Source organism: Microcebus murinus, chromosome 20 (genome assembly GCF_040939455.1).
Source record: "Microcebus murinus isolate Inina chromosome 20, M.murinus_Inina_mat1.0, whole genome shotgun sequence".
In the NCBI taxonomy this organism is placed as follows: domain Eukaryota; kingdom Metazoa; phylum Chordata; class Mammalia; order Primates; family Cheirogaleidae; genus Microcebus; species Microcebus murinus.
The window spans coordinates 35,831,147-35,854,338 of NC_134123.1; the positions used below are offsets into that span (position 1 = coordinate 35,831,147).

Sequence of the window (23,192 nt, forward strand, 5' to 3'; positions counted from 1 at the left end):
CGCGAGCGTCTGAGGGCAAAGCCGACGCGTCTCTACGTGTGAGCCCGGCCGCCCTCTCGGCTGCGCGCTCCGGCACCTGCGCGCCTGTGGCCTAGGCCGGCGCTGCCCGCCCCGCGCCGCAGTTTCCCGTCGCTGAGAGGCGGGAGCAGCGGGTCCTGGCGGGCTTGTCGCGAGGTCTGCGCGAGCCTCGTCCGTCCCACGACCCGCACAGCGCGGGCAGCAGGCCCTGTCGCGGTCGGGTCGGAGAGGGGAGCGGTCCGGGCAGCACTGGCGTCCGGCTCGCCCGCCTTGCCGGCTCCGCTCCCCTCTGCCCTCCTGCTCCGCTCTGCTTCCAGCGCGCCAAGCGGAGCCAGACAGCGGCGGGGCCGGGCGGGGCTGAGCAGTACGCGGCCGGCCTGGAGTGGCGGCCGCCGCCATGAAGCGGGACCGACTCGGCCGCTTCTTATCGCCTGGGGCGGCCCGGCAGCGCGGAGGCTCGGGCGGCGGTGGCTGTGGCGGCGGCCGGCCTAGAGGCCGCCCCTCCCGCAGCGGCGGGCAGAGCGTGGAGGGGGCGGCGGCCTTGGTAGCGGCGGCGCGGCTCGACTGGGGCCCGGCGCGGGCCTGCGGAGACGCGGGCGAAGACGGCGCTGACGAGCCAGGTGGGTCCGGCCGGTCTGGGGGTTCAGTGGTGACGGGGGGCGGCGCTGGAGTCGCGACCGAGGCTCTGATTGGGCGGAGACACCGCCCCAAGAACCACATCCCCTCCACCCCCCAACCCCAGGTGACCATGTTTAGGGCCTCCCTTTCCCCCGCCCCTTTAGGCCTCCCAGCTCTGAAGAGGCCTCTTCTGGCTAACTCGCCCAAGAGAACTGTCCCACTGCCCCTCTGGCTTCTGTGGCAGCTGCGTGGGGGTGACCATTGGCAAGAGAGCCAACCCTTTGGTGCCCAATTCTCTAAACTTGTTAAGGACTTAGCGCTCAAGTTTTAGAGTCAGACAAGTTTGGGTTTCTATCTTGGTCTTGCTTTGTGTTCTGTAACACTGAAATAATTGTCTAATCTCCCTGAACCTCAGTTTTCTCTTGAGTAAAACAGACCCCAGGGTGTCCTCAGAACTGCTTGGTCCCTGTCTGGCAGTTGGTGAAGGGTGGTGACAACAGTGCACTTTTCATAATGCTTTCTGCTGTCTGAGGCTGCCTTGTGCGTGCTTTTGTTTACTCTCCTTGGGGGCAGGAAAGGAGGTGGCATCACCTACACCTGGCCGACAGGAAACCCAGGTTGTTTCCTTGAAGGCACGGCACCGACACAGCTCAGGAGAAATGCAGTTCCTCGCTTCATGTGTGCGTGTCCACAGCTGTGGAGGCATTCAGAGCTCCTTGAAAGGGTTCTTGGACCAGTGGTCTTCCATCAGCCACGTCCTCCAAAACGCTGAGTGTTCCGCTGGAAGCCGGCGCCCAGCCTGCCTTTGGTGTCTGTGGAGGCCCCGTGGAGGGGCTTCTCCGCCTCGGGGCTGGGAGGCTGGACGATGGCGCCTGCCTCCTCAGAACTTGCATCTTTGACGTCCCGTGCTTGCAGGCCAGCCTCCCAGGCTGACTGCTGATACCTCCTGTTGCTTTGCCCAGGAACAGGCCGGGCTCTTGCCATGGGGCACTGTCGCCTCTGCCACGGGAAGTTCTCCTCCAGGAGTCTCCGAAGCATCTTTGACAGGGCACCTGGGGAGCACTCAGAGAGACCATCGCCAGGGGAGCGCATCTTCCTCAGGGACTTCCAGTGCCTGCTCGGGGTGGCTGTCCACCAGGACCCAGCTCTGTCTCAGTTCGTCTGCAAGAACTGCCACGCCCAGTTCTACCAGTGCCACGGCCTCCTCAAGTCCTTTCTGCAGAGAGTCAACATCTCCCCGACAGGCCATTGGAAGCCTTGTGCAAAGTAGGCTCTCCTGTTTCTGTTCAGGGCACGTCTAGGGGTTCAGCACCCCTGTGTGCCAGGTGCTGTTTGGGGGACAGGGAGTACCTTGGGAGGAGCCTCTGGGGTCAGGGCGTGGGCTGAGTGGCTGAGCAGAAGCCAGTGTGAGCGCCTGCGGGACTGGTGCAAGGCAGGCGAACAGGGAGGTGCTTGGGTGGGCAGGTCCGTGTAGATCTCTGAGGGCGAGGGGCAGTCCCTGGAATGGAAGAAGGGAGGGTTCCCAGGAAGGAGTTTGGGTGGAGGCAGAGGTGAGCTTGAGACCCCAGGGGGCTTCTGTGCGAGGAGCAGTGTGAACCCCAGGCTGCCCCACTCGCTCACGGCCATGCTCATTCTTTGCAGGGCCGGTGCCCAGCCCCCGACAGGGGTGGAGGAGGGAGCGTGTCTGGGTGAGTCTGCCCTGGTGGCGAGGGTGGGCTCTGGAGGTTGGGCTGGGTGCTGACCAGCCTTGGCGCTGACCTCTCTGTTGACTCTTCTCAGTGGATCTGATCACTGCGAGCCCTCAGTGCCTGCACGGCTTGGTGGGGTGGGTGCACGGACACGCGGCCAGCTGCAGGGCCCTGCCCAGCCTGCAGAGGACGCTGTCCTCCGAGTACTGCGGCGTCATCCAGGCCGTGTGGGGCTGCGACCAGGGCCACGACTATGCCATGGACACCGACTCCAGCTGCAGGGCCTTCTTGCTGGACAGTGCACTGGCTGTCAAGTGGGCCTGGGACAAGGAGACAGCACCACGGCTCACCGAGAACCGGGGCTCTGACCCCGCCGGGGCTGCCCCTCAGATCTCCCAGGGCAGAGGGACGGGGACCATGGCTGGGGCCGAGACCAAGACCCTGCCTAGCACTGATGCGGCCCAGCCTCCTCCAGACGGCAGTCCTGTGCGGCCTGGGCCGGGCTCCCCGCCTCAGCCAGGCCCACCCCTCAGCGCGGCCCCAGGTAGGAGGCACGTCTGGCTTGTGCTGGCCCAAGAATCTGTACTGCTGAGCGGGATAGGGTTTTAGCAGAAAGTGAATGTTCCCACCACTGTAGGTCGTGGTCGCAGTGTGGTCTGAGAGGAGCTGACGGAAATGACTGGAGGGGAGGGACCGCCAGCCTATCTGGGCCTCTTGCTCCTCCCCAGGCAGGACCCTGTCAGCACTTTGTGTATATGTGGTCGCTCTTTCTGTGTAGACGTGCTTGTCGGGCATCCGGTCTTGCTCTAAGCCTGTGCACTGTCGTTCCTGCGGGCCCAGGGGACTGAGGGGAGAGGAGAATGGGGCCCTTGTGTGTGGGACGTGGGGAAAGAGAATGGCTGTGGCCTCTGTGGCTGCTGCTCTGGGCCAGCTGCCTGGTGACGCCCTGTCGGGGCCAGTGTGGACTGGTCTCTTCTGCTTACAGGCAGAGGGGAGACACAGGGCCCTTGTTTGGGGCCTAGACCCCCCAGCACTGTGGTTGGGCGCAGCTGCTCGTGATACCAAGTTAGAAGGGGGCAGCTTCCCGCCTCTTTCGTCTTGTCTGGGGATGTGCACCTGTCCTTATGTGGGCACTTGGCCCCCACCTGGGAGTCCTCAGTGGAGCTTTAAAAGAATACAGCTGGCTGGGCACAGTGACTCACGGCTGTAATCCCAGCACTCTGGGAGGCCGAGGCGGGAGGATCACTTGAGCTCAGGAGTTTGAGACCAGCCTGAGCAAGAGTGAGACCCCGTCTCTACCAAAATTAGCAAAAATTAGCTGGGAATGGTGGTGCACACCTGTAGTCCCAGCTACTCAGGAGGGTTAGGCAGGAGGGTTGCTTGAGCCCCAGGAGTTGGAGGTTGCTGTGAGCCAGGCTGATGGCATGGCACTCTGGTAGCCTGGGCAACAGAGCAAAACTCTGTCTCAAAAAAAAAAAACCCAGCTGTCCAGATGCTTCGGCCGATGCACAGATAAGACAGCACGCTCCGGGGTCTCAGGGAAATGGGATTGTGTCACAGGCAGCTTTTGAAACCTTATGCATTTAATACTTTGACAATTTTTTAAATGTCTCAAAGCATCCACAAAGTGCAGGCCACCTGGAATGACGGGATCTGACCTATGGGAGGCATTGAGCCTGCTGGTGTTGCCTGTTCCAGGAGTTTCTGGTGCCTTGTGCCTCCTGGGCCTTTACTGGACATGGGGTGGCACGGAAGGGCCAGAGGCTGTGCAGGACCTTTGGCCAGGGGATGGGCTGGTTAGGGGCGGGTGGGGGCAGTCTGAGGCCAAAAGATCCCAGCCTCCCTCCTGAAAGGCTCTGCTGTCAGGTGGGGGCGGGGCCTCCTTGCGGGCGAGGCACTTTCTGGGCTCTGTGTTGGTGACGGGGCCTTGTTTTTTGTTTCTCAGGGCAGTTGGGTGAGAAGCAGGTTCCGCCTTCAACCTCGGATGATCGGGTAAAAGACGAGTTCAGTGACCTTTCTGAGGGGTGAGAGAAGAGTGGGTTTAAATAGCCTAAAATTTCTCCTTTGAAAACCAAATTCAGCCATCCTACGTGCTTGCTGCCCGTGCCCTGGTCAGGACACTCCACTGGCTGGGAGAGAGGAGTGGCCGGGGGAGCTTCCAAGGCTTCTCGTTCTTTCCTCACTGGGGGCTTCTTGGGTCCCAGAGGGCACCCCCAGAGCCAATGCAGCTACAGAGGGAGCAAAATATCATTTTTTAACCCAGAGCAGTCTAGAAGTTCCTTTGTTCGGACTGCCTGGTGGTGGACCCTGTGTTGCTGCTTGCTGTTTCCTCCTTGAAGGCCCCAGGTTGTGCCAACCCCAGATGTTGCTAGAACACAGGAAGCCAGATTCTAGCCCTTTCTTGTGACGTTGTGACTTGAAGCAGAGGCTCTATAAGGGGGGGCACCCCTGTCTTGGACAGGTGCCAGCAGAGCCTGTGAGCCCCCAGGGCTGAGGGCTACTGGGGCGGCTGCGTGCTGCCTGGCGTTCACGCCCTTCCTCCCCACCTGCGCGCCCTGGCAACGGTGCATATGCGCCCCGTCCGGCGCAGCCCAGTGAGCAGCGCGGTGCAACCGGTGCCCCGTGGGGAAACACCATAGGTGCTGGGGTGTCAGGTGTGGCCCGAGGCTGTCCCACAGGTGCCAGGGACTGAACAGCAAGTCATGCTATAGCGTAAAAGTTACAGATTTTTCTTGCCTTTGTGAATTTTGAAACACCTGACAGCAAAGCCGTCAGCTACGCAGGTGCTCACAGTTACAGGCAAGGCAATCGCTTTCTCCGAGCCTGCCGGGAGGAGGCTCTGTGTCCTCCTGGGACCTGTGGGGAGGCCCTTCCCCAGTCCAGGTCCTGGCACTAGGACAGCGTGGCCTCCAGGGGGTGCCGGCTTGTGACCCGGCTTTGTGTTAGGAACTAGGATTGGAGATTTTGGGATTTTCTTAAGACATTTTCAGGAGAACTAAAACGTGGAAATGCATGTGGTATCTGTAGACAGCAGGTCTTGTTGGATCTGCCCCCGACCCAGGCCAGGGCTTGGCTTAAAGGTTCTCTCCTTTCCTTAGAGACTTCCTGAGCGAAGATGAAAATGACAAGAAGCAAAACACTCAGTCTTCGGACGAGTCCTTTGAGCCTTACCGAGAGAAGAAGTAAGTGGACGGCCAAGCTGCCAGTGCCTGGGCGTGGCGGGGCGTCAGGTGGAGGCTCATACTCTGATTCTTTTGGCCTGTGAAACGTGTCTTCTGAGAGTGAGCTGGGAGAGTGGGTCCAAGCTGGGCCTTGGCGCCACATTCTGGGCGGCCGGCAGGCGCCTCCAGGGTCCTGGAGCCCCTTCCCACACACGCGCTGTGTGCGTTTCTGGGCCCTGCGTGCTAGGAGGCCTGGGAGCCCTGCCGCCATGCTCAGCTCTGACTCCGGGACTGCCTGCTGCGGCCAGGCGGCCGGTGTTGCTCACTTCCTTGTTGAGTCGCACCTGTGACTTGTTCTGATCTTCCCGCTTTGGGGTGTAGGTTCTCTCTCTCCAGTCAGAGCATGGGGTCCTGACAGGGAGGGCTGGTTTTTACGTGTTGCTTTGCTCCCAGCCTTGTGCCCGGGAAGACCCAACATGCCCCACAGTTAGTTGATGACTGGCTGGTCGTTGTCCTTGCACACTTCGTAGTCCAGGACGAAAACCGAGTGGGCAGCTGATACCACGCTGTCAGCCAGGAAACCCTGCAGCCGTGATTGAGAAGTGACATGGCTTCTTTAAGGTCTGATGTTGGTTTTGAAAAGAGGAGAAAGAGAGGAGGCAGCATAAGGGAGAGGTCGAAATCAGAGTGGTCGCTCCAAGGAGGTGCAGCTGGGGATGCAGCCCCCACGCCCTGTCCCTCGACCTCCCCAGGCTGGCGTGATCCCGGGACACAGCCTGGAGTCCGTGCCTTTGTGGCTACCCAGCAGGCTGGGGCCTGGGGAGGCGGGGGACAGGTGGCCCTTCTGCCAGACAGCCTCACAAGATAAGGGTCTGCTCTGCTGATAGATAGGGACAGCACATTCTTCTGCATCACTGGTCCCCTTGGGACCCTGGGAGTGCAGAGAAGCATGTGCTTTGCATGAGGGACAAATGAGATGTGTTTTGAGAAGCCTATAGGGGCCAAGCACAGTGGCTCACGCCTGCAACCCCAGCACTTTGGGAGGTCACGGCAGGAGGATCGCTTGAGCCTCGGAGTTCAAATTCAGCCTGGGCAACATAGTGAGACCCTACCTCTACAAAATATGGAAACATTAGCCAGGCATGGTGGTGCGTGCCTGTAGTTTCAGCTACTTAGGAGACTGAGGTAGGAGGGTAACTTGAGCCTAGGAGCTCATGGCTGCAGTGGGCTATGGTTGCACCACTGCACTCTACCTGGGCAACAGAGTGAGACCCTGTCTCAAAAACAAAAAAGGAGGCCGGGCACCGTGGCTCACACCTGTAATCCTAGCACTCTGGGAGGCCGAGGTGGGCAAATTGCTCAAGGTCAGGAGTTTGAAACCAGCCTGAGCAAGAGCAAGACCCCGTCTCTACTATAAATAGAAAGAAATTGTCCAACTAATATATATATAATAGTATATGTAGAAAATATATATATATGCCACCAGGCATGGTGGCTTATGCCTGTAGTCCCAGCTACTCAAGACGCTGAGGCAGGAGGATCGCTTGAGCCCAGGAGTTTGAGGTTGCTGTGAGCTAGGCTGACGCCACGGCACTCACTCTAGCCTGGGCAACAAAGTGAGACTCTGTCTCAAAAAAAAAAAAAAAAAAAAAAAAGGAGAAGTTTATAGTAAAAGGGGTTATTTTATCTTAGTAGAAACTGCTCTGTAGACAGTGAGACTGGATGGTAGTAGACATGGCGCCTGCTGACTGTGACACCCTCTGGCTGGGAGGCTACTTGGTCCCCAGGTGCTACAAAGTTAGCCTCGGCCGGGAACCTGGAGGGACCAGGCCTCTGAGCAGCGGGGGTCCATGTGCCTGGTTCTCAGGTCCGCGTCTTCCCATTCTCCTCACTCTGACCATGGAGTCCTAGCTCTAAGCAGGCATGTTCACCTCAGTCTTCAGCCCGGGCACACGAGAAGAGACTTCAGTGACGTGTTCATTAGGGCTCCGTGGTTCCAGGCGGAAGTGAGAGCCAGGACCTGAGCCACCGGGGGGCAAGGACGGCCAGGCAGCAGTGGGGCGGGCACTCTGGGCACAGCCGTCCACGTCTGCGGGACTCGCTCGCTAAACACACAGAGACGCAGAGACGCACAGGCGCAGAGACTGTGCGTGTGCTCTGTGCTTAAGAGGCTGGGGGGGGCAGTGTGGGAGCGGGACAGCCAGTCACTGGCAGAGGCCACGCAGCCCAGCGGGGTGGAGCAGCGGGGCAGTTGGCTCGGCTGTGGGAGAAGGAGCAGCAGGACAGAGCAGGACAGAGTTATCAAAAGGTCCTTTTTCATGTGTCTTTAAGGGAAAGGACAATTGTTTAGAATCTGTTAATTCACTTCAGCCATTTTTAAGCTTGGCATTAAGCACATTCACAGTGTTGGGCAACCTTCACCCCTGTCACCACTTTCATCATCCCAGACAGAAACTCTGCACCCATTAAGCAAGAACTTCCCCTCTTCCTCCCGACTTGGTAACCACTAATCTAGGTGCCCATTCTAGATGCCTCATGTAAGTGGCATCGTATGATATTTGTCTTTTGTTTTTTTTTCTGAGTCTCTCATTCTGTTGCCCGGGCTAGAGTGCTGTGGCGTCAGCCTGCCTCACAGCAACCTCCAACTCCTGGGCTCAAGCAATCCTCCTGCCTCAGCCTCCCAAGTAGTTGGACCTGCAGGCATGCGCCACCATGCCCGGCTAATTTTTTATATATGTACTTTTAGTTGTCCAGCTATTTTCTTTCTATCTTTTTAGTAGAGACGAGGTCTCCCTCTTGCTCAGGCTGGTCTCGAGCTCCTGAGCTCAAGTGATCCTCCCGCCTCTGCCTCTCAGAGTGCTAGGATTATAGGCATGAGCCACCATGCCTGGCCTATTTGTCCTTTTGTGACTGTTTTTTTTTTTTTTTTTTTTTTGGAGAGAGTCTCGCTTTGTTGCCCAGGTAGAGTGAGTGCCATGGTGTCAGCCTAGCTCACAGCAACCTCCAACTCCTGGGCTCAAGCAATCCTGCTGCCTCAGCCTCCTGAGTAGCTGGGACTGCAAGCATGTGCCACCATGCCTGGCTAATTTTTTCTATATATATTAGTTGGCCAATTAATTTCTTTCTATTTATAGTAGAGACGGGGTCTTGCTCTTGCTCAGGCTGGTTTTGAGCTCCCGACCTCGAGCAATCCTCCCGCCTCAGCTTCCTAGAGTGCTAGGATTACAGATGTGAGCCACCGCGCCCAGCCTGTGACTGTTTTTTTGACTTAGCATAATGTCTTTGAGCCTCATTCGCGTTGTAGCATGTGTCAGAATTTCATTCCTCCCTGTGGCTCAATAACATTCCATCGTATGGATAGACAGTTTGTTGATCCAGTCATTCATTGTTTTGGCTGTTTCTGCCTTTTGGCTGTTGTGAATGACGCTATGAAGACTGGTGGGCGTGTCTGAGTCACTGTTGTCATTCTTCAGGTATAAACCTGGAAGTGGAACTGCTGGATCTCATAGTAATTCCACATCTAACTTTTTGAGGCACTGCTGGTTTTCCGTAGAAGCTACACCATTTCCCATCATCACCAACGCCACACAGGGTTCCAGTTTCCCCACATCCTTGACAATGTTGTTTTTTCTTTTGGAAATTATCCTAACGGATGTAGAGTGGTATCTTGTTATTTTGGTTTGCATTTCCCTGATGGCTAATGATGCTGAGCATCTCTTCACATACTTATTGGTCATTTGTGTGTCTTCTTTGGAGAAATATCCGTTCAAGTCCTTTGTCCATTTTTTAGTTAGGTTGGCCTTTTGCTGTTGAATTGTAGGAGTTCTTTATATGTTCTGGATATTAAACCTTTACCAGTTATGTGATTTACCAGTATTTTCTTCCCCTCTGTTGGTTGTCTTTTCACTCCTAATAATGTACGTTGAGCATAAAATTTATTACTTTTTAAGAGATGGAGTTTCGGCCGGGCGTGGTGGCTCACACGTGTAATCCTAGCACTTTGGAAGGCTGAGGTGGGCTTCGGGGTCTCTGTCTCACTATGTCACCCAGGCTGGGGATGCCATGGCTGTTCACAGGTGCGATCATAGCACACTGCAGCCTTGAACTCCTGGACTCAAGTGATCCTCCTGCCTGAGCCTCTTGGGACTATGCCTAGCTACACAAAGTTTTAAATTTTGATGAAGTCCAGTTTACCTATTTTTACTTTTATTGTCTGTGCTTTTGGTGTCATATCTACAGAACTATTGCCAAATCTAAGGTCATGAAGATTTGCCCTTGTTTTCTCTAAGAGTTTTATAGTTTTAGTTCTTAGATTCAGGTCATGATTCATTTGAATTTATTTATTGATTGATTGACAGAGTCTCACTTTGTTGAACAGGCTAGAATGAGTGCCGTGGCGTCAGCCTAGCTCACAGCAACCTCAAATTCCTGGGCTCAAGCGATCCTCCTGCCTCAGCCTCCCAAGTAGCTGGGACTACAGGCATGCGCCACCATGCCAGGCTAATTTTTTCTATATGAATTAGTTGGCCAATTAATTTCTTTCTATTTATAGTAGAGATGGGGTCTCGCTCTTGCTCAGGCTGGTTTTGAACTCCTGACCTTGAGCAATCCTCCCGCCTCAGCCTCCCAAAGTGCTAGGATTACAGGCGTGAGCCACCACGCCCGGCCTTGAGTTTATTTTTGTATGGTGTGAGGAAGGGTCCAGCTTAATTCTTTTGTGGGTGGATCAAATAATGCCACACTGTTTGTTGAAGAGACTGTACTTCCCAGTGAATGGTTTTGGTACCATTGTTGAAAACCAGTGAGTGGATCACATATGTGAGGGTTTTTGGTATCAATTCTATTTGATTAATCTATAAGTCTATAATTATGCCAGTAACACTGTTTTTTTTTTTTTTTTTTTTTTTTGAGACAGAGTCTCACTTTTGTTGCCCAGGCTAGAGTGAGTGCCGTGGCATCAGCCTAGCTCACAGCAACCTCAAACTCCTGGGCTCAAACGATCCTCCTGCCTCAGCCTCCCAAGTAGCTGGGACTACAGGCATGTGCCACCATGCCCGGCTAGTTTTTTGTATATATATTTTTAGTTGGTCAATTAATTTCTTTCTATTTTTAGTAGAGACGGGGTCTCGCTCAGGATGGTTTCGAACTCCCAACCTCGAGCAATCCGCCCGCCTCGGCCTCCCAGAGTGCTAGGATTACAGGCGTGAGCCACCGCGCCCGGCCCAGTAACACTGTTTTGATAAGTGTAGCTTTGTAGTAAGTTTGGGAAACAGGAAGTTTGAGTCCTCCAACTTTGTTGTTTTTCAAATTTGTCTTAGTAGTCCTTTGAAATTCTATGCTAAATTTAGGATAGGTTTTTCTGTTTCTACAAAAGAAATGCTGTTGGGATTTTGATAGGGATTGCAGTGAATCTGTAGAAGCATTGCCATGTTAATATTCTTATCCATAAACATGGCATCGTCCATTTATTATGTCATGTTAATTTTCTTTTTTTTTTGAGACAGAGTCTCACTTTTTGTTGCCCTGGCTAGAGTGAGTGCCGTGGCGTCAGCCTAGCTCACAGCAACCTCAAACTCCTGGGCTCAAGCAATCCTCCTGCCTCAGCCTCCCAAGTAGCTGGGACTACAGGCATGCACCACCATGCCCGGCTAATTTTTTGTATATATATTTTTAGTTGGTCAATTAATTTCTTTCTATTTATAGTAGAGACGGGGTCTCGCTCAGGATGGTTTCGAACTCCCAACCTCGAGCAATCCGCCCGCCTCGGCCTCCCAGAGTGCTAGGATTACAGGCGTGAGCCACCGCGCCCGGCTTTTTTTTTTTTTTTTTTGAGACAGAGTCTCTGTTGCCCAGGCTAGAGTGAGTGCCGTGGCATCAGCCCAGCTCACAGCAACCTCAAACTCCTGGGCTCAAGCGATCCTTCTGCCTCAGCCTCCCGAGTAGCTGGGACTACAAGCATGCACCACCATGCCCAGCTAATTTTTTCTATGTATTTTTAGTTGTCCAGATAATTTCTTTCTATTTTTAGTAGAGATGGGGTCTCACTCTTGTTCAGGCTGGTCTTGAACTCCTGACCTTGAGCGATTCTCTTTCCTTGTCATCTGAGAGTGCTAGGATTACAGGTGTGAGCCACTGCGCCTGGCCTTCATGTTAATTTTCTTTCAGCAGTCTCTTATAGTTTTATTTTATTTTTTTCTGAGACAGAGTCTCACTTTGTTGCCTGGGCTAGAGTGCTGTAGCATCATCATAGCTCACAGCAACCTCAAACTCCTGGGCTCAAGTGATCCTCCTGCCTCAGCCTCCCAAATAGCTGGGACTATCACACTTGGGTAATTTTTTCTATTTTAGTAGAGATGGGGTCTCGCTCTTCTCTTGCTCAGGCTGGTCTCCAACTCCTGACTTCAAGTAATCCCCCTGCCTCAGCCTCCCAGAGTGCTTGGATTACAGGTGTGCCCAACCACGCCTGGACTCTTGTAGTTTTCATTGTATAAGTTTTTCTCCTTGGTTTAGTCCTAAGAATTCCTTTTGATGCTATTACAAATGAATTATTTTCTTAATTCCTTTTTGATTGTTCACTGGCAGTATATGTAAATATAACTGGGTCTTGTGTGTGGATTTTATACCCTGCAACTTTGCTGAAGTCATTTATTAGCCTTTTTGTGTGTGGATTCTTCAGGGTTTTCTACATATAAGTTCATGTCATCTGTGAACAAAGATTATTTTTCTTCCTAATTTTTTACCCTTGCCCAACTGCTCTGCCCAGGACCTCCAGTACTGTGTGGAGTGACAGTGGCAAAAAGTGGCATCCTTGTCTTGTTCCTGATCGTAAGGAAATGCTTTCAGTCTTTCACCATGAGCACGGTGTTTGCTGTGGGTTTTTCATACATGCCCTTTGTCATGTCGAGGAACGTCCCTTCTATTCTTCACAGGGATTTGTTTAAATGTCTGGATCCAAAAAGGAAAAACGGGTGTATTTATCTCTTTAAGTCTTCTGGTAGACGACACAGGGGAGCTGCTGCCTCTGCACTGGCCCCTCAGGGACCTGTCAGAACAATTTACAGTCAAAACCCCGAATTTTTGGAGGGCATGGTCCCCGCTGCCCATCCTGGCCCCAGGTGGTCCCCCTGCAGCCATGGTGGGGCTGGGGAACAGGGGCAGCAGCTGGTGGCATGTCGCTTACCAGAGAAGAGCCCCTCTCCCTTCTCACACTCCACCTGGTTGCCATGAGTGATCAGGCGTGAGATTTGCCAGGTAGTGGATTCTGAACTTTGTTCTGGCAGTGGTGGTTTCGGTGACGGGACTGTCCCCTAAAGTTTCCCTACCCCACCATTTCCCATGACGTCTCCAGGTTTTGGTTTTGGTGCCGAGAACAGCATTCAATTCCAAAAACCTACCACTGTGGCAGACACACTGCGTGCTGCCGTGCTCTCACCCCTTCTGGGCTGCGCTGGCTCGAGGCGGCAGTTCAGGCCTCTCGGCCTCACAGAGCTGCTCTGGCTTTGGTGGCTACAGGGAGATTTGGGGGCCAGCCAGTTAGCAGCACAGAAGCAGCTCAGTCACGGAAGCTTGAGAAAAATCCTCTCTTGTGTTTCAAGAGACAAGGAACGCTTGTGAATGGAGATTAGAAACATCACTGAATTTGGGTGCATCTTTTTTTTCCTTCAGGATCTCTGGTAAGAAGAGTGAAGGCAAAGAAGCCAAGAAGGCTGAAGAACCAAAAATGCGTAAGAAACCTGGGCCCAAGCCCGGATGGAAGAAAAAACTCCGCTGTGAGAGGTGAGGGGACAGCAGTGTGGGGCCGGCCCTGCCCGTGGGCCACGTCTCCATGCGTGTTCTGCCTTGCAGGGAGGAGCTTCCCACCATCTACAAGTGTCCTTACCAGGGCTGCACAGCCGTGTACCGAGGGGCTGACGGCATGAAGGTGAGGGCTGGGTGTGCCCGACTGAGGCACGGCGGGTGTCAGTGTGAGGGGGGTGGCACCAGGTGTTTCTGCAGAGCTGGGCACAGACTGTTAGCTAACAGAGGCTCGGAGCAGCTACCGCCAGACCATCCCCAGGGGGAGGATGTGGAGCCAGCCCTTCACTCTAGAGACACCCTTGTCGGTCCAGGTGCTGCTTCGAGTGAGGCTGTAAGGGAGCAAGGTGTGTAGTGCCAGGACAGTGGGATCTGTCCTTCCTGGAGGGACAGTCTGCTATAGCTGAAGGGTCAGCGAGCAGGGTCCTTGGGAGGTGGGATGTGCCACTCAGCCAGGCGGGACTTTGTCCTGGGGAGGCACTGAGGGCCTCTCCCTGGGTCCCTCCTGCAGAAGCACATCAAGGAGCACCACGAGGAGGTCAGAGAGAGGCCCTGCCCCCACCCTGGCTGCAACAAGGTGTTCATGATCGACCGCTACCTGCAGCGCCACGTGAAGCTCATCCACACAGGTACCTGCCCTCACAGGCATGGCCGTGTGGGGGGCGGATCCCAGCATATGCCCCATCCTGGGGTTGGGGGCCATGTCTAGTATGCACCCTTCTAGGAGGCCCAGGGCTGCACTTGGGCCTTCAGGTGCTCACAGAGGCAGGTGGAGGCCACGTCTAGTTTGTCATGAGTGACAGGCAAGAAATATTAGTACCCTTTTGCAAGCTCATGATCTAAGAAAACCCACTTATTTTAATCCTTTTTGGATAAAACTTACATGTATTTAGCAATTGTCAAAAAATAAGAGCACAAAGATAAGCACTCACACTGGGAGGAGGTCCCTAAGTTCTTCTAGCCTTTTCTCTGCATGTGTTCTCACTTTGGGCCCGTGTTAGACATTCACAACCTCATGGCTTCCTAGTTTCAGTGTTGTGACTACACGAGGCCTGTGTTTCCTGCCCTGTCTACGAGGGGCAGTCCCCCTGAACTGAATTCCTTCTTGTTTAAGATGAATTTGTTATGTATACAGCTGACCCTTGAACACAGGTTTGAACTGCTTGGGTCCACGTATACATGGACTTTGAGCCAAAAGTGGACCAAAAGTACAGTATTCATGGATTAGAAACCTGTGGAGGACTCTGCAAGGTCGGCTCCAGGACTTGAGTGTACTTTTCCTGATTGTGATGCTTGACACCATGCTTCCCTGGGGAGGTCTGAGCATTTAGGCGCCTGCGCTCATCCCATCTTTGGTCTTTCAGAGGTGCGGAACTACATCTGTGACGAGTGTGGACAAACCTTCAAGCAGCGGAAGCACCTCTTGGTCCACCAGATGCGCCACTCGGGAGCCAAGCCTCTGCAGTGAGTGTGGGCCGGGTGTCCCCCGGACGCTGGGCCCGGCACAGACCCTTCCTCACATGCCTCTGTCCCCCAGGTGTGAAGTCTGTGGGTTCCAGTGCAGGCAGCGGGCGTCCCTCAAGTACCACATGACCAAACACAAGGCTGAGACTGAGCTGGACTTCGCCTGTGACCAATGTGGCCGGCGGTTCGAGAAAGCGCACAACCTCAACGTGCACATGTCCATGGTGCACCCACTGACCCAGACCCAGGACAAGGCCCTGCCCCTGGAGGCAGAGCCACCACCCGGGCCCCCGAGCCCCCCTGGGACCACGGAAGACCAGACTGTGAAGCCCGAGCCCACCTGAGGCCTGCAGGTGGGAATGTGGGGTTCTTCACATGCCCCTGCTGTGTGCACACGTCACCAGGGCTGGTGGTGGTGGCTTGGTGTGTAGCTCACACAGCCTTTGGGCTGTTCTGGGACCAGGGTTTATGTTCCTACACACACCAACTGACTTGGGGCCAGAAGCAGATTATAAATAATTTATTCCTTTCCCCACTGAAGCAACCAAGGTGGTTTGTGATCCACTTTTAGGGCAACAAGAGCTCCATGTTATGCTTGTAATAAATTATTTACAAAGGGGCGGGGCTGGTGCATGGTGACGAGTCCAAGCGGAAGAGGTGAGGCTCCCGGTACAGGTCCTCGGGCACAGCCTGCTGCCTGCACAGGAGGGCGGCGCTCACTTCTGGGTCGTAGTCCCCACGGTCAGCCAGCAGCTGTGAGGAGACATATGCTCAGCCCTCGGGACAGGGGACCCGAGCAGCTGTCTGCGCAGACGTGGGAGAGGGGTGGGAGGACACAGCTGACAGCCCGTGGACCTGAGGTGTCACACACAAACCCCAAGGTGAGCATCCTGGTGTTACCTCTGCCATGTTTGAGAAGCTCTTTTTCGGGCACCGAGGTATTAACTGCAGCAGAAAAAGACGTGCTTCTGTGATCAGTTCCACAGGGTTGCCCTAGAGGGAAGACAGGCAGAGTCACAGGTTAATGGTATGTACTGCGGCAGGACCGGCATGTCCCCACAGCCTGTGCCAGAATGTTCCTGGGCAGAAGGAGCCTCTGGGTGGGGGAACCTGCCTGGCCCTGGAGCTCTGGGTTCCTGCTGGCCCGAAGCAAGACCGCACTGGTCTCCCCGGCCACAAAGAGCTGGATCAGCTGCAGGTACATGTCGACAGCGACCCGCAGGAAGGCCTCCTCTCTGACAGCAGCGTCCTTGTCAAAGTAGGAGAGGAGACTAGGGGCAGAGACGTGATGACAAGAGCTGTCACGGACAGATCATCTGTGAAGCAACGCCACATACAACCCTGACCACGTGGGCTTCCCTGGACCAGCTCATAGGTGTACTTACCTGTAGAAGGCAAAGGGCAGCAACCTGGCATGCTGACCTGGGGCCACACGGAGGAGGAGTTGCCCCAGCCCGGCATCTGCAACAAAGAGAGGGTCAGTCAGCTCTGGACACCATGTCTCTGGGAGGACCATGGCTCAGGCTGAGGACACCTGGGGGCACCTACGTCCCACCAGTGCTCCAGTAAATTCGCTGGCTTTGAACAAGTTTGTCCCAAATAAAATGAAGCTTATGAACGCAGCAAGAAGATGAACTCATAAAAATGAACGTGTAAAATGAGCCCCAAGGAGGGCTTATTCTTAACCATCTGAAAGTTGTTTCTGAAGAAAACAGTCCCCATCAGCACCATCCCCTCAGTGGGCTTCTTACCAGTCTCTGTCAGCTGGAAGAGCGCCAGCCAGGGTATCCTCCTCCTCTGCAAACACGCCAGGACCTCGGCACAAACCGCCAAAGCCTTCGGGGAGTCGACGGCCTCCTGTGACCCGAGAGAGGGACCCTGGGAGAGGCCATAGCACTGACCTCAGCTCAAGAGGCCGTTGCCTCTTTTCTCATTCAAAGTGGCAGCCTATAGAAGGCGCCACACTGGGGCCTCTGCGAAGAGGCTCCAGCAGGACACACGTAGGCCGCCAGGGACCCTCGGGTGTCCACACCCCAGGGTGCTGCACCACGTTCTAAAGTAAAGGCCTGTGGTCTGGGAGTTCTCGCACCTCACCCGGGATACCCAGGGACCCTGACTAGCCCACAGTGGGAAACGGCCACCGCAGCTGGTGACGTCTCACTTACTTTTGGGGTCAGATGTGATGACAGCAGGCCCATCAAGGAAAAGAAAAAAAGGAAAACCAAAAGCTGCAAATAAAACGTGCTGTTATTGCAACAAAATTACCTGTGTGGTGCAATACCAAGTAAGAACCACACGTACTTTCTTCCTTGCCTAAACCTTTGCTCACCTAGGCCATAAAATCCTTTCAGTGGATCTCCAAATAAAAACAACAGCTTAATTGCAAATTATTACTGAGTGGGTCATTTTATACTTGCCTTTAGAACAGCTAAAAGCAATTTGAAAAAGTGGCAGCAGTGACAAATCGTGGCTGGAGTCTCCGAGTTGTGGGAGCCATGAGGCTTCCTGTCAGAAGACAAGCCATGGGCTGTCCTGACCCAGGGGCCACCCTCACACTTGGGCGTGAGGCTCTGGAGCCACTGAGATTCCTGGACTGGGAAGAACGCCTGTCTGATTTTTATGACGACGAGAACCCTCCACTCTGCTACTGATTCAGTTCTCAGGTCAGTGTGTGAGCCCTGAGCTAACTCCGAGACCCACCCACATTCAGGAGTGAGGGACTAGAGGACGGATCACCCAGCTCTCCTCTGGGAGTTCTCCACTTTCTCCTCAGGGAGTCACCACCTCTGTGCACTCGGCACTAATTACAGAAAACGTGGGTGCCGCTGGCCTTGGGGGCTGTCAGGGGCTCTCCAGAGTCCAGTATGGTCCCTGGCCTGGGAGCGCCCTCCTCTGCCCTCATGACAGCCCTGCCCTCTGCCTTCTGTGCCCAGAGCTCCAGGGCCACGCTGCCAGGGTGTGCAGCAGTGGGTGCCCATAAAACCTATAAACTCAGTGACAGGTTTACTTCCAAATAAAGTGAAAAGAATTTCAAACCTCACATTTGTTCTTGGGAAAAGTTAATTAAGCAAACCTTGAGAAATACACTGATTAAAAGAAACAGATTGGGTGTCTTGCCTCCTCTCCTGCACAGTCCAGCTTCCGCAGCTGTCTCCTGATGTCTTCCTTCCTGACTTGCTGAATCTCGAAGTGCAAGGCGGCAGCCGAGACCCAGGCCAGGTCGGGTGAAGGGGAGGCTGCCTCAGGGGACAGGAAGCTGGAACAGAGAGAACCAGGTCATCGACCACATCCTTGTTCCTTTGCCGTGACAGCCCCGCACAGCTGTGGGCTCACCTTCCCCACAGGGGGTCAGAGCTGTGAGGTTTGAGGCCTGCATCCCACATGCCCCTGGCTCAGTGCGAGGATCTAGGCGGGCGCGAGGGCTGCCCTAGGCAGCGATGCTGATGCCCGTGGCCTTCTGAGAGCTCTAGCCAACAGCACGGAGACGCAGGGCTCGTCCTGTCTGGCTGCCTAAGCTCAGCTCTCCACACCTGGCCTGCGAATGGGTCAGGTGTCCCCTCCTGAGACAGAGGACGAAGGAGCATCTACTACCAGTGTGGCACCCAACACTTTTCCATCAAGTTAAAAATTTGGCAGAAAATAATTATATCGTTGGTTTAAGAAACTTTAAACAATCTGATCTTTGTTGAATTAGGGTTGGTAGGTGAGACCTGCCAGGCATTGGGGATTCAGAACTCTGGTGACAAAGCTGTTCTGCAAGGACCTCTGAGCACACAGCTCTCCTCACATTCAGCAGGCACCACGGACCGCCAGCGGCCCTGAGGGTGGGTTGACCTAGACAGACCACTGGGCCCAGCCCAGAACACCTGATGGGGTCCACAGGTCAGGGTGGGCACCCCTAACACACCCCCAGGGCACTGCCAGCCCCAGGCCCTGCCTCGGGACCCCACGCTGGACGGGCAGGTGGGACACGCTGAGCTGGAATGTGACTGCAACGCAGCCTATCTCAAAACACGCTCGAGCTCCCCACTCGCTGGCCGGGCAGAGCTGGGTCCCTTCTCCCATCTCACACAGATCTCACAGAGGCTGCCCCGGTGTCCATGACCAGCCCAGAGGTCCCGAAGCGCAGTCAGGCGCCCACACCCTCACCCAGTGGCAACACGTACTGCCTGGCAAAGCGCTGGGCTTCCTGCAGCCTCTGCAGCTCCCGCGGCAGCGGGCTCCGGCAGCGCCGCCTCCACTGGCACAGCAGCACGGGCTCCAGCCGCGGCCACCACAGCTGCGGGGAGAGGGCACTGCTGGGACACAACCAGGCCGGAATCCAGAAGACCCAGAGCCTTGAGTGACCAACAGCCAGCCTCGTGACTACCACACATCCATGACCTCATAACTTAACTAATTCATCAATTATTTTAACACAGGGTCTGGCTGGGAGTGCAGTGGCCTCGCCATGCTGCAGCCTCCTGAGGTGCTGGATCACAGGCGTGCGCCACCGTGCACAGCCTACTTCTCATTTCCAGCTCAGAGCAACCCCAGGGGGTGTCCTCGTCCTCACCCACAAGACGGGGGTCTGGGGAGGGGGGCACCTGGCCTAGGGAGGTGCCCTGCGTGCCTGTCTTGCCGGGAACTCTGTGCAGGGACATCTGCCCAGCTGAGAGGCAAGCGAGCGCCAGACGTGAGGTGCCAAGACTGCACAGGGAGCTCTGGGGAATGTGCTGCTTCGCGGGAAATGGACCTCGGCTCCCATGGCTGGGCCGGGGCCAGGCCTCTACGTCGGGACACGGAGGAGGAGGACAGCGCACTGTCCAGGACCCTGACCAGGCAGCCAAGGTCGCCCTGCAGGCTCCTCCCACAGCCTGCACCCCAGAACGTGACACCACACGGAGTCTGCTACACAGCAGGGGGCTGGGGCAGCCTCTCTGTTCTCACGTGCCTCACGGGAGGCACGGGCACAGCCCCCAGTCTACGCACAGAGACCGAGCGAGGGAGCGAGACCCACAGACACAGCTGAGATGAGCGCAGTTCTGGGAATGGGAGACTTGCAGTCCCCATCTGCTGTGTGCTGAGGTTCCCGTCCAGCTCCCATTTCTCCTGTTGTAACGAGGACGAACACAGTGGGAAACAGAGAGCAGCTTCTGAGAAGCCCTGGTGGGTGCAGAGTCCCCCACCCATCCCAGAAACACCCCAGCAGACGGTGGCAGACGGGCCTACCAGCGCAGAAGTCAGGATCAAGGGGCACTGGGTCTGGCACTCTGCCAGCAGCAGGTTGGCCATCAGGGCAGGGTCGCCGCTCTGCACACAGGTGTGCAGCAGTCCCTGCAGAAGACGACACCCAGCAGCTCAGTGGCTGGCCACGGCCCAGGACAGTCCGGGCTCTGTGGGAACCCAACCCGGGACCCGCCGAGGGGCCCTGAGGAGGCTGGGGCGTGGCTTACCCTGAAGAAGTGGGCGGTGATGTCATGTGTCAGGGCACCCCCGTGGGAGCAGCAGTTTCTCTGCAAGAGTTCAGCGAGATGGTAAGGAACGGCCACAGGGCAGGGAGGTGAGGCCAGAGAGACTGCTGTGTAGACTCCATCATGAGCAGGATGCTCTGTGGGGCTCAGGGGCCGGCAACCAGCCCCTAGCTGACCCCGGGGCTGGACCACTGGCCAGGGGCCCAGCCCGCCTGCTGCCAGAGGCTCCCAGCCACAGGCCTTTTAATGGCTTCTCCGTGCAGCCTCATCCCTCAGCCACCAGCTCGGGCCACGCAGGGGGGCTCCGGGTGGGAGCTGGGGAGGTACGTGTGGGTAGCACAATTGCTCAGGGCCCTGGGATGACGCCACTGCCCAACCATCGTCTCGTTCTATCCTCTGCTGACGAAGCACATCATGTTTTCTCATCTAACTAACTGCCATCACGTCCGAGTCTGAGAGCTTCCAGAAAACCACCTTTGGCAAGAATGTAAAGAAAATCTTAAGGAGGCCAGGCACAGTGTCGCATGCCTGTGGGCCCAGCACTGTAGGAGGCCAAGGTAGGAGGATTGAGCCCAGGAGTTCAAGGCTGCAGGGGGCTGTGATAGATTGCACCACTGCACTCCAGCCTAGGCAACAGAGACCCTGTCTCCAAAAGCAGTAAGAAAAGGCCCTTAAGGAGAAGCCACCATCCCTGAGCTAGAGGGAGCCCTGACACTGTGACATCTATACGTGCCACCTTCTGCTTTTATTGGTGTCAAAAATGAAACAGGCCAGGCGTGGCTCACGCCTGTAATCCTAGCACTCTGGGAGGCCAAGGCAGGCAGACTGCTCAAGGTCAGGAGTTCAAAACCAGCCTGAGCAAGAGACAGACCCCGTCTCTACTATAAATAAAAAGAAATTAATTGGCCAACTAATATATATAGAAAAAAAAATTACCCAGGCATGGTGGTGCATGCCTGTAGTCCCAGCTACTCGGGAGGTTGAGGCAAGAGGATCACCTGAGCCCAGGAGTTGGAGGTTGCTGTGAGCGAGGCTGACACCACGGCACTCACTCTAGCCTGGGCAACAAGGTGAGACTCTGTCTCAGAAAAAAAAAAAAAAAAAGGAAACAGAGTTGCCTGGCGGCAGCAGTACCACCAAATCACCACTTGGCTTTTGCACACATAAACAGTCAAAATTGGAAAACAGTTAGGAAGGTGTGTGGCATGCAGAATGGTCTCCAAATCCCACGGGTCCAAATCGTTAAACTTTGAGGGAAACTGTGCAGAAAAACGGCCGACAGCGGCGTCTGCGCTGGGCCCTTCCCCAGGACCGCGTGTCCCGCAGGGACGCGGCACCTACCAGCTCAGAGTTGACCAGGTGGAAGAAGTCCTCGCAGTGGGGGGTGGTGGGCGGCTCGGCCTGGAAGCTGCCCAGGAGCACAGACGGCGGCAGGCGGAGGAGCAGCCTTGGAGGAAGGTGGGCAGTGAGGGCGCGGCACATGCTCGCTCCTGCCCACGGGCCCAGACCCGCAAACCCAGTGACGCTGTCAGAGCCAGAGCCAGAGCCTGCGGCTGCGGCCCTGTCCCCCACAGGTCTGCCCTGAGCACACGTCGGCACCGTGCCGGCCCCGCAGGCATCTGGGGTGTGTTACCAAAAGAAACCAATTCTGGACAGTTGGCGTGAAACCGAGCAGGAGCACGCAGCGCAGGGTAGCGAGGCAGTTCCCTGTGACTGGGAATTGTGTGTGCCACTCTCTACAGTGAGCACAGCTGTAGGGGACACCTGGAACACACCATCCTCCTCACGGGGAGTGAGCTCCCCACGCCACTCCCTCAACAGAGGGGCTCTTCCGTCTGCCGGGAAGGCTTTTCACCCAAAGCACCTGTCAAACCTCCAGAACTCACTCTCCGTGGGAACCGCCAAGGGGATGGAACCACCACAGGCTTGGGGGGGGATACAGAAATACGTAACTAACGGAGAAAAACTATGTAGAGAAAAAGGCTGGGACAGTCACTGTGAAACCGCTGTGCCTGGGTTACCGTTTGCACGTGAGCAGCTCCTGCTGTCTCTGAAGGCTGGCAGCCATGTCCCACCCGCCGGGCAGAGCCTGGAGCCTCGTGCAGAAAACCCGGAAGAGGAAGTGCCGCCGAGAGGGGGAGCGGCCGTCCTGCTCCCGCTCCAGCTCCACAGCCATCTCCTGGAGAAGAGGGAGGCCAAGACACTCACACCCTTCGTCTCCAGGGTGTGGGTGTGTCTCTCGCCCTCAGGGGGGAGAGAAAGGCCTCCGGGCTCAATGCTGGGCAAGGTGGGACACGGAGAGAGGAGTTTGCATGGAGGTCTCTGCTGGGGCAAAAGGGGCAGGACCAAGTGGGAGCAGCTTTTTGACTTGGAAAGCATTTTTAAATTGCAAAAGAAAAGTGCAAGGAACGCCCATGTACCCTTCCATCCAGGTGCGGCTATCCTGACATCTAGCCCACTGATTGTTCTCACTCTCCCTGTGTCAGCAGGTGTGCGTGCAACACTCGATTCTTTTCTGGACAATTGGAGGGTGAATTATGAACACAAAGGCCTTGACCCCAAATGCATCTGTGTGCATTTCCTTAGCTGGTCCCAGCTCGCTCGGCTGTGAGGGACTCCAGCATCACATGTGACCACAGCTGTGTGTCCTGTCAGCTGCCAAACAACTAGGACCCCAGAGGGTGCAGGGTCAGGGGGCATTCTACTGTCACAGCTCACAAGCCTCCGTCATTCTAGAACATTTCCAGAGTCTTTGATTTTTATGACACTGACATTTATGAGAAAAAGGACTGTGAGGCTGGGCGTGGTGGCTCACGTCTGTAATCCCAGCACTCTGGGAGGCCGAGGCAGGAGGACTGCTTTTGCTCAGGCTGGTCTCAAACTCCTGACCTCAGGTGATCCTCCTGCCTCAGCCTCCCAGAGTGCTGAGATTAGAGGTGTGAGGACGGTGTCTGGCCTATAATAAATATCTTAACAGAAGATGGCTTAATGGCAGT

At 55.6% G+C, this 23,192-nt stretch overlaps 2 protein-coding genes across 3 annotated transcripts in view; one reads left to right on the forward strand and one right to left on the reverse strand.

The window, feature by feature from the left end:
• The first annotated feature begins 137 nt into the window (after positions 1 to 137).
• ZNF276 (zinc finger protein 276) lies at positions 138 to 17,133 on the forward strand. Its single transcript, XM_012737234.3, has 11 exons — positions 138 to 638; positions 1,599 to 1,902; positions 2,278 to 2,324; positions 2,416 to 2,868; positions 4,270 to 4,348; positions 5,423 to 5,506; positions 13,151 to 13,261; positions 13,331 to 13,406; positions 13,791 to 13,908; positions 14,644 to 14,743; positions 14,817 to 17,133. The coding sequence occupies exons 1-11, from the start codon at positions 416 to 418 to the stop codon at positions 15,085 to 15,087; spliced, it is 1,866 nt and encodes a 621-aa protein (XP_012592688.1). The 5' UTR covers positions 138 to 415; the 3' UTR covers positions 15,088 to 17,133.
• The window catches only part of FANCA (FA complementation group A), a 52,395-nt gene continuing 44,452 nt past the window's right edge, over positions 15,250 to 23,192 (reverse strand). The window contains exons 32-43 of one of the 2 annotated variants that reach the window (XM_075995900.1): positions 22,218 to 22,375; positions 21,538 to 21,643; positions 20,179 to 20,238; positions 19,955 to 20,059; positions 18,910 to 19,022; positions 17,861 to 17,999; positions 16,909 to 16,971; positions 16,495 to 16,600; positions 16,129 to 16,204; positions 15,858 to 16,014; positions 15,644 to 15,736; positions 15,250 to 15,496 (exon numbers count right to left, since the gene is read on the reverse strand). In XM_075995900.1, coding sequence (XP_075852015.1) covers positions 15,353 to 15,496; positions 15,644 to 15,736; positions 15,858 to 16,014; positions 16,129 to 16,204; positions 16,495 to 16,600; positions 16,909 to 16,971; positions 17,861 to 17,999; positions 18,910 to 19,022; positions 19,955 to 20,059; positions 20,179 to 20,238; positions 21,538 to 21,643; positions 22,218 to 22,375 — 1,320 coding nt within the window. In that variant the 3' untranslated portion in view covers positions 15,250 to 15,352. Of the gene's footprint in view, positions 15,737 to 15,853; positions 16,015 to 16,128; positions 16,205 to 16,494; positions 16,601 to 16,908; positions 16,972 to 17,860; positions 18,000 to 18,909; positions 19,023 to 19,954; positions 20,060 to 20,178; positions 20,239 to 21,537; positions 21,644 to 22,217; positions 22,376 to 23,192 lie in introns of both variants that reach the window. The other variant, XM_075995901.1, reaches the window with a different exon arrangement.

What these genes read in the sequence shown, in the direction of transcription:
- ZNF276 (XM_012737234.3), top strand. Translation starts at nt 416, where the DNA reads ATGAAGCGGGACCGACTCGGCCGCTTCTTATCGCCTGGGGCGGCCCGG. An exon ending in ACCCCTCAGCGCGGCCCCAG is followed by an intron (nt 2,869 to 4,269) that starts GTAGGAGGCACG and finishes TTTGTTTCTCAG; the next exon opens with GGCAGTTGGGTGAGAAGCAG. An exon ending in CGTGAAGCTCATCCACACAG is followed by an intron (nt 13,909 to 14,643) that starts GTACCTGCCCTC and finishes TTGGTCTTTCAG; the next exon opens with AGGTGCGGAACTACATCTGT.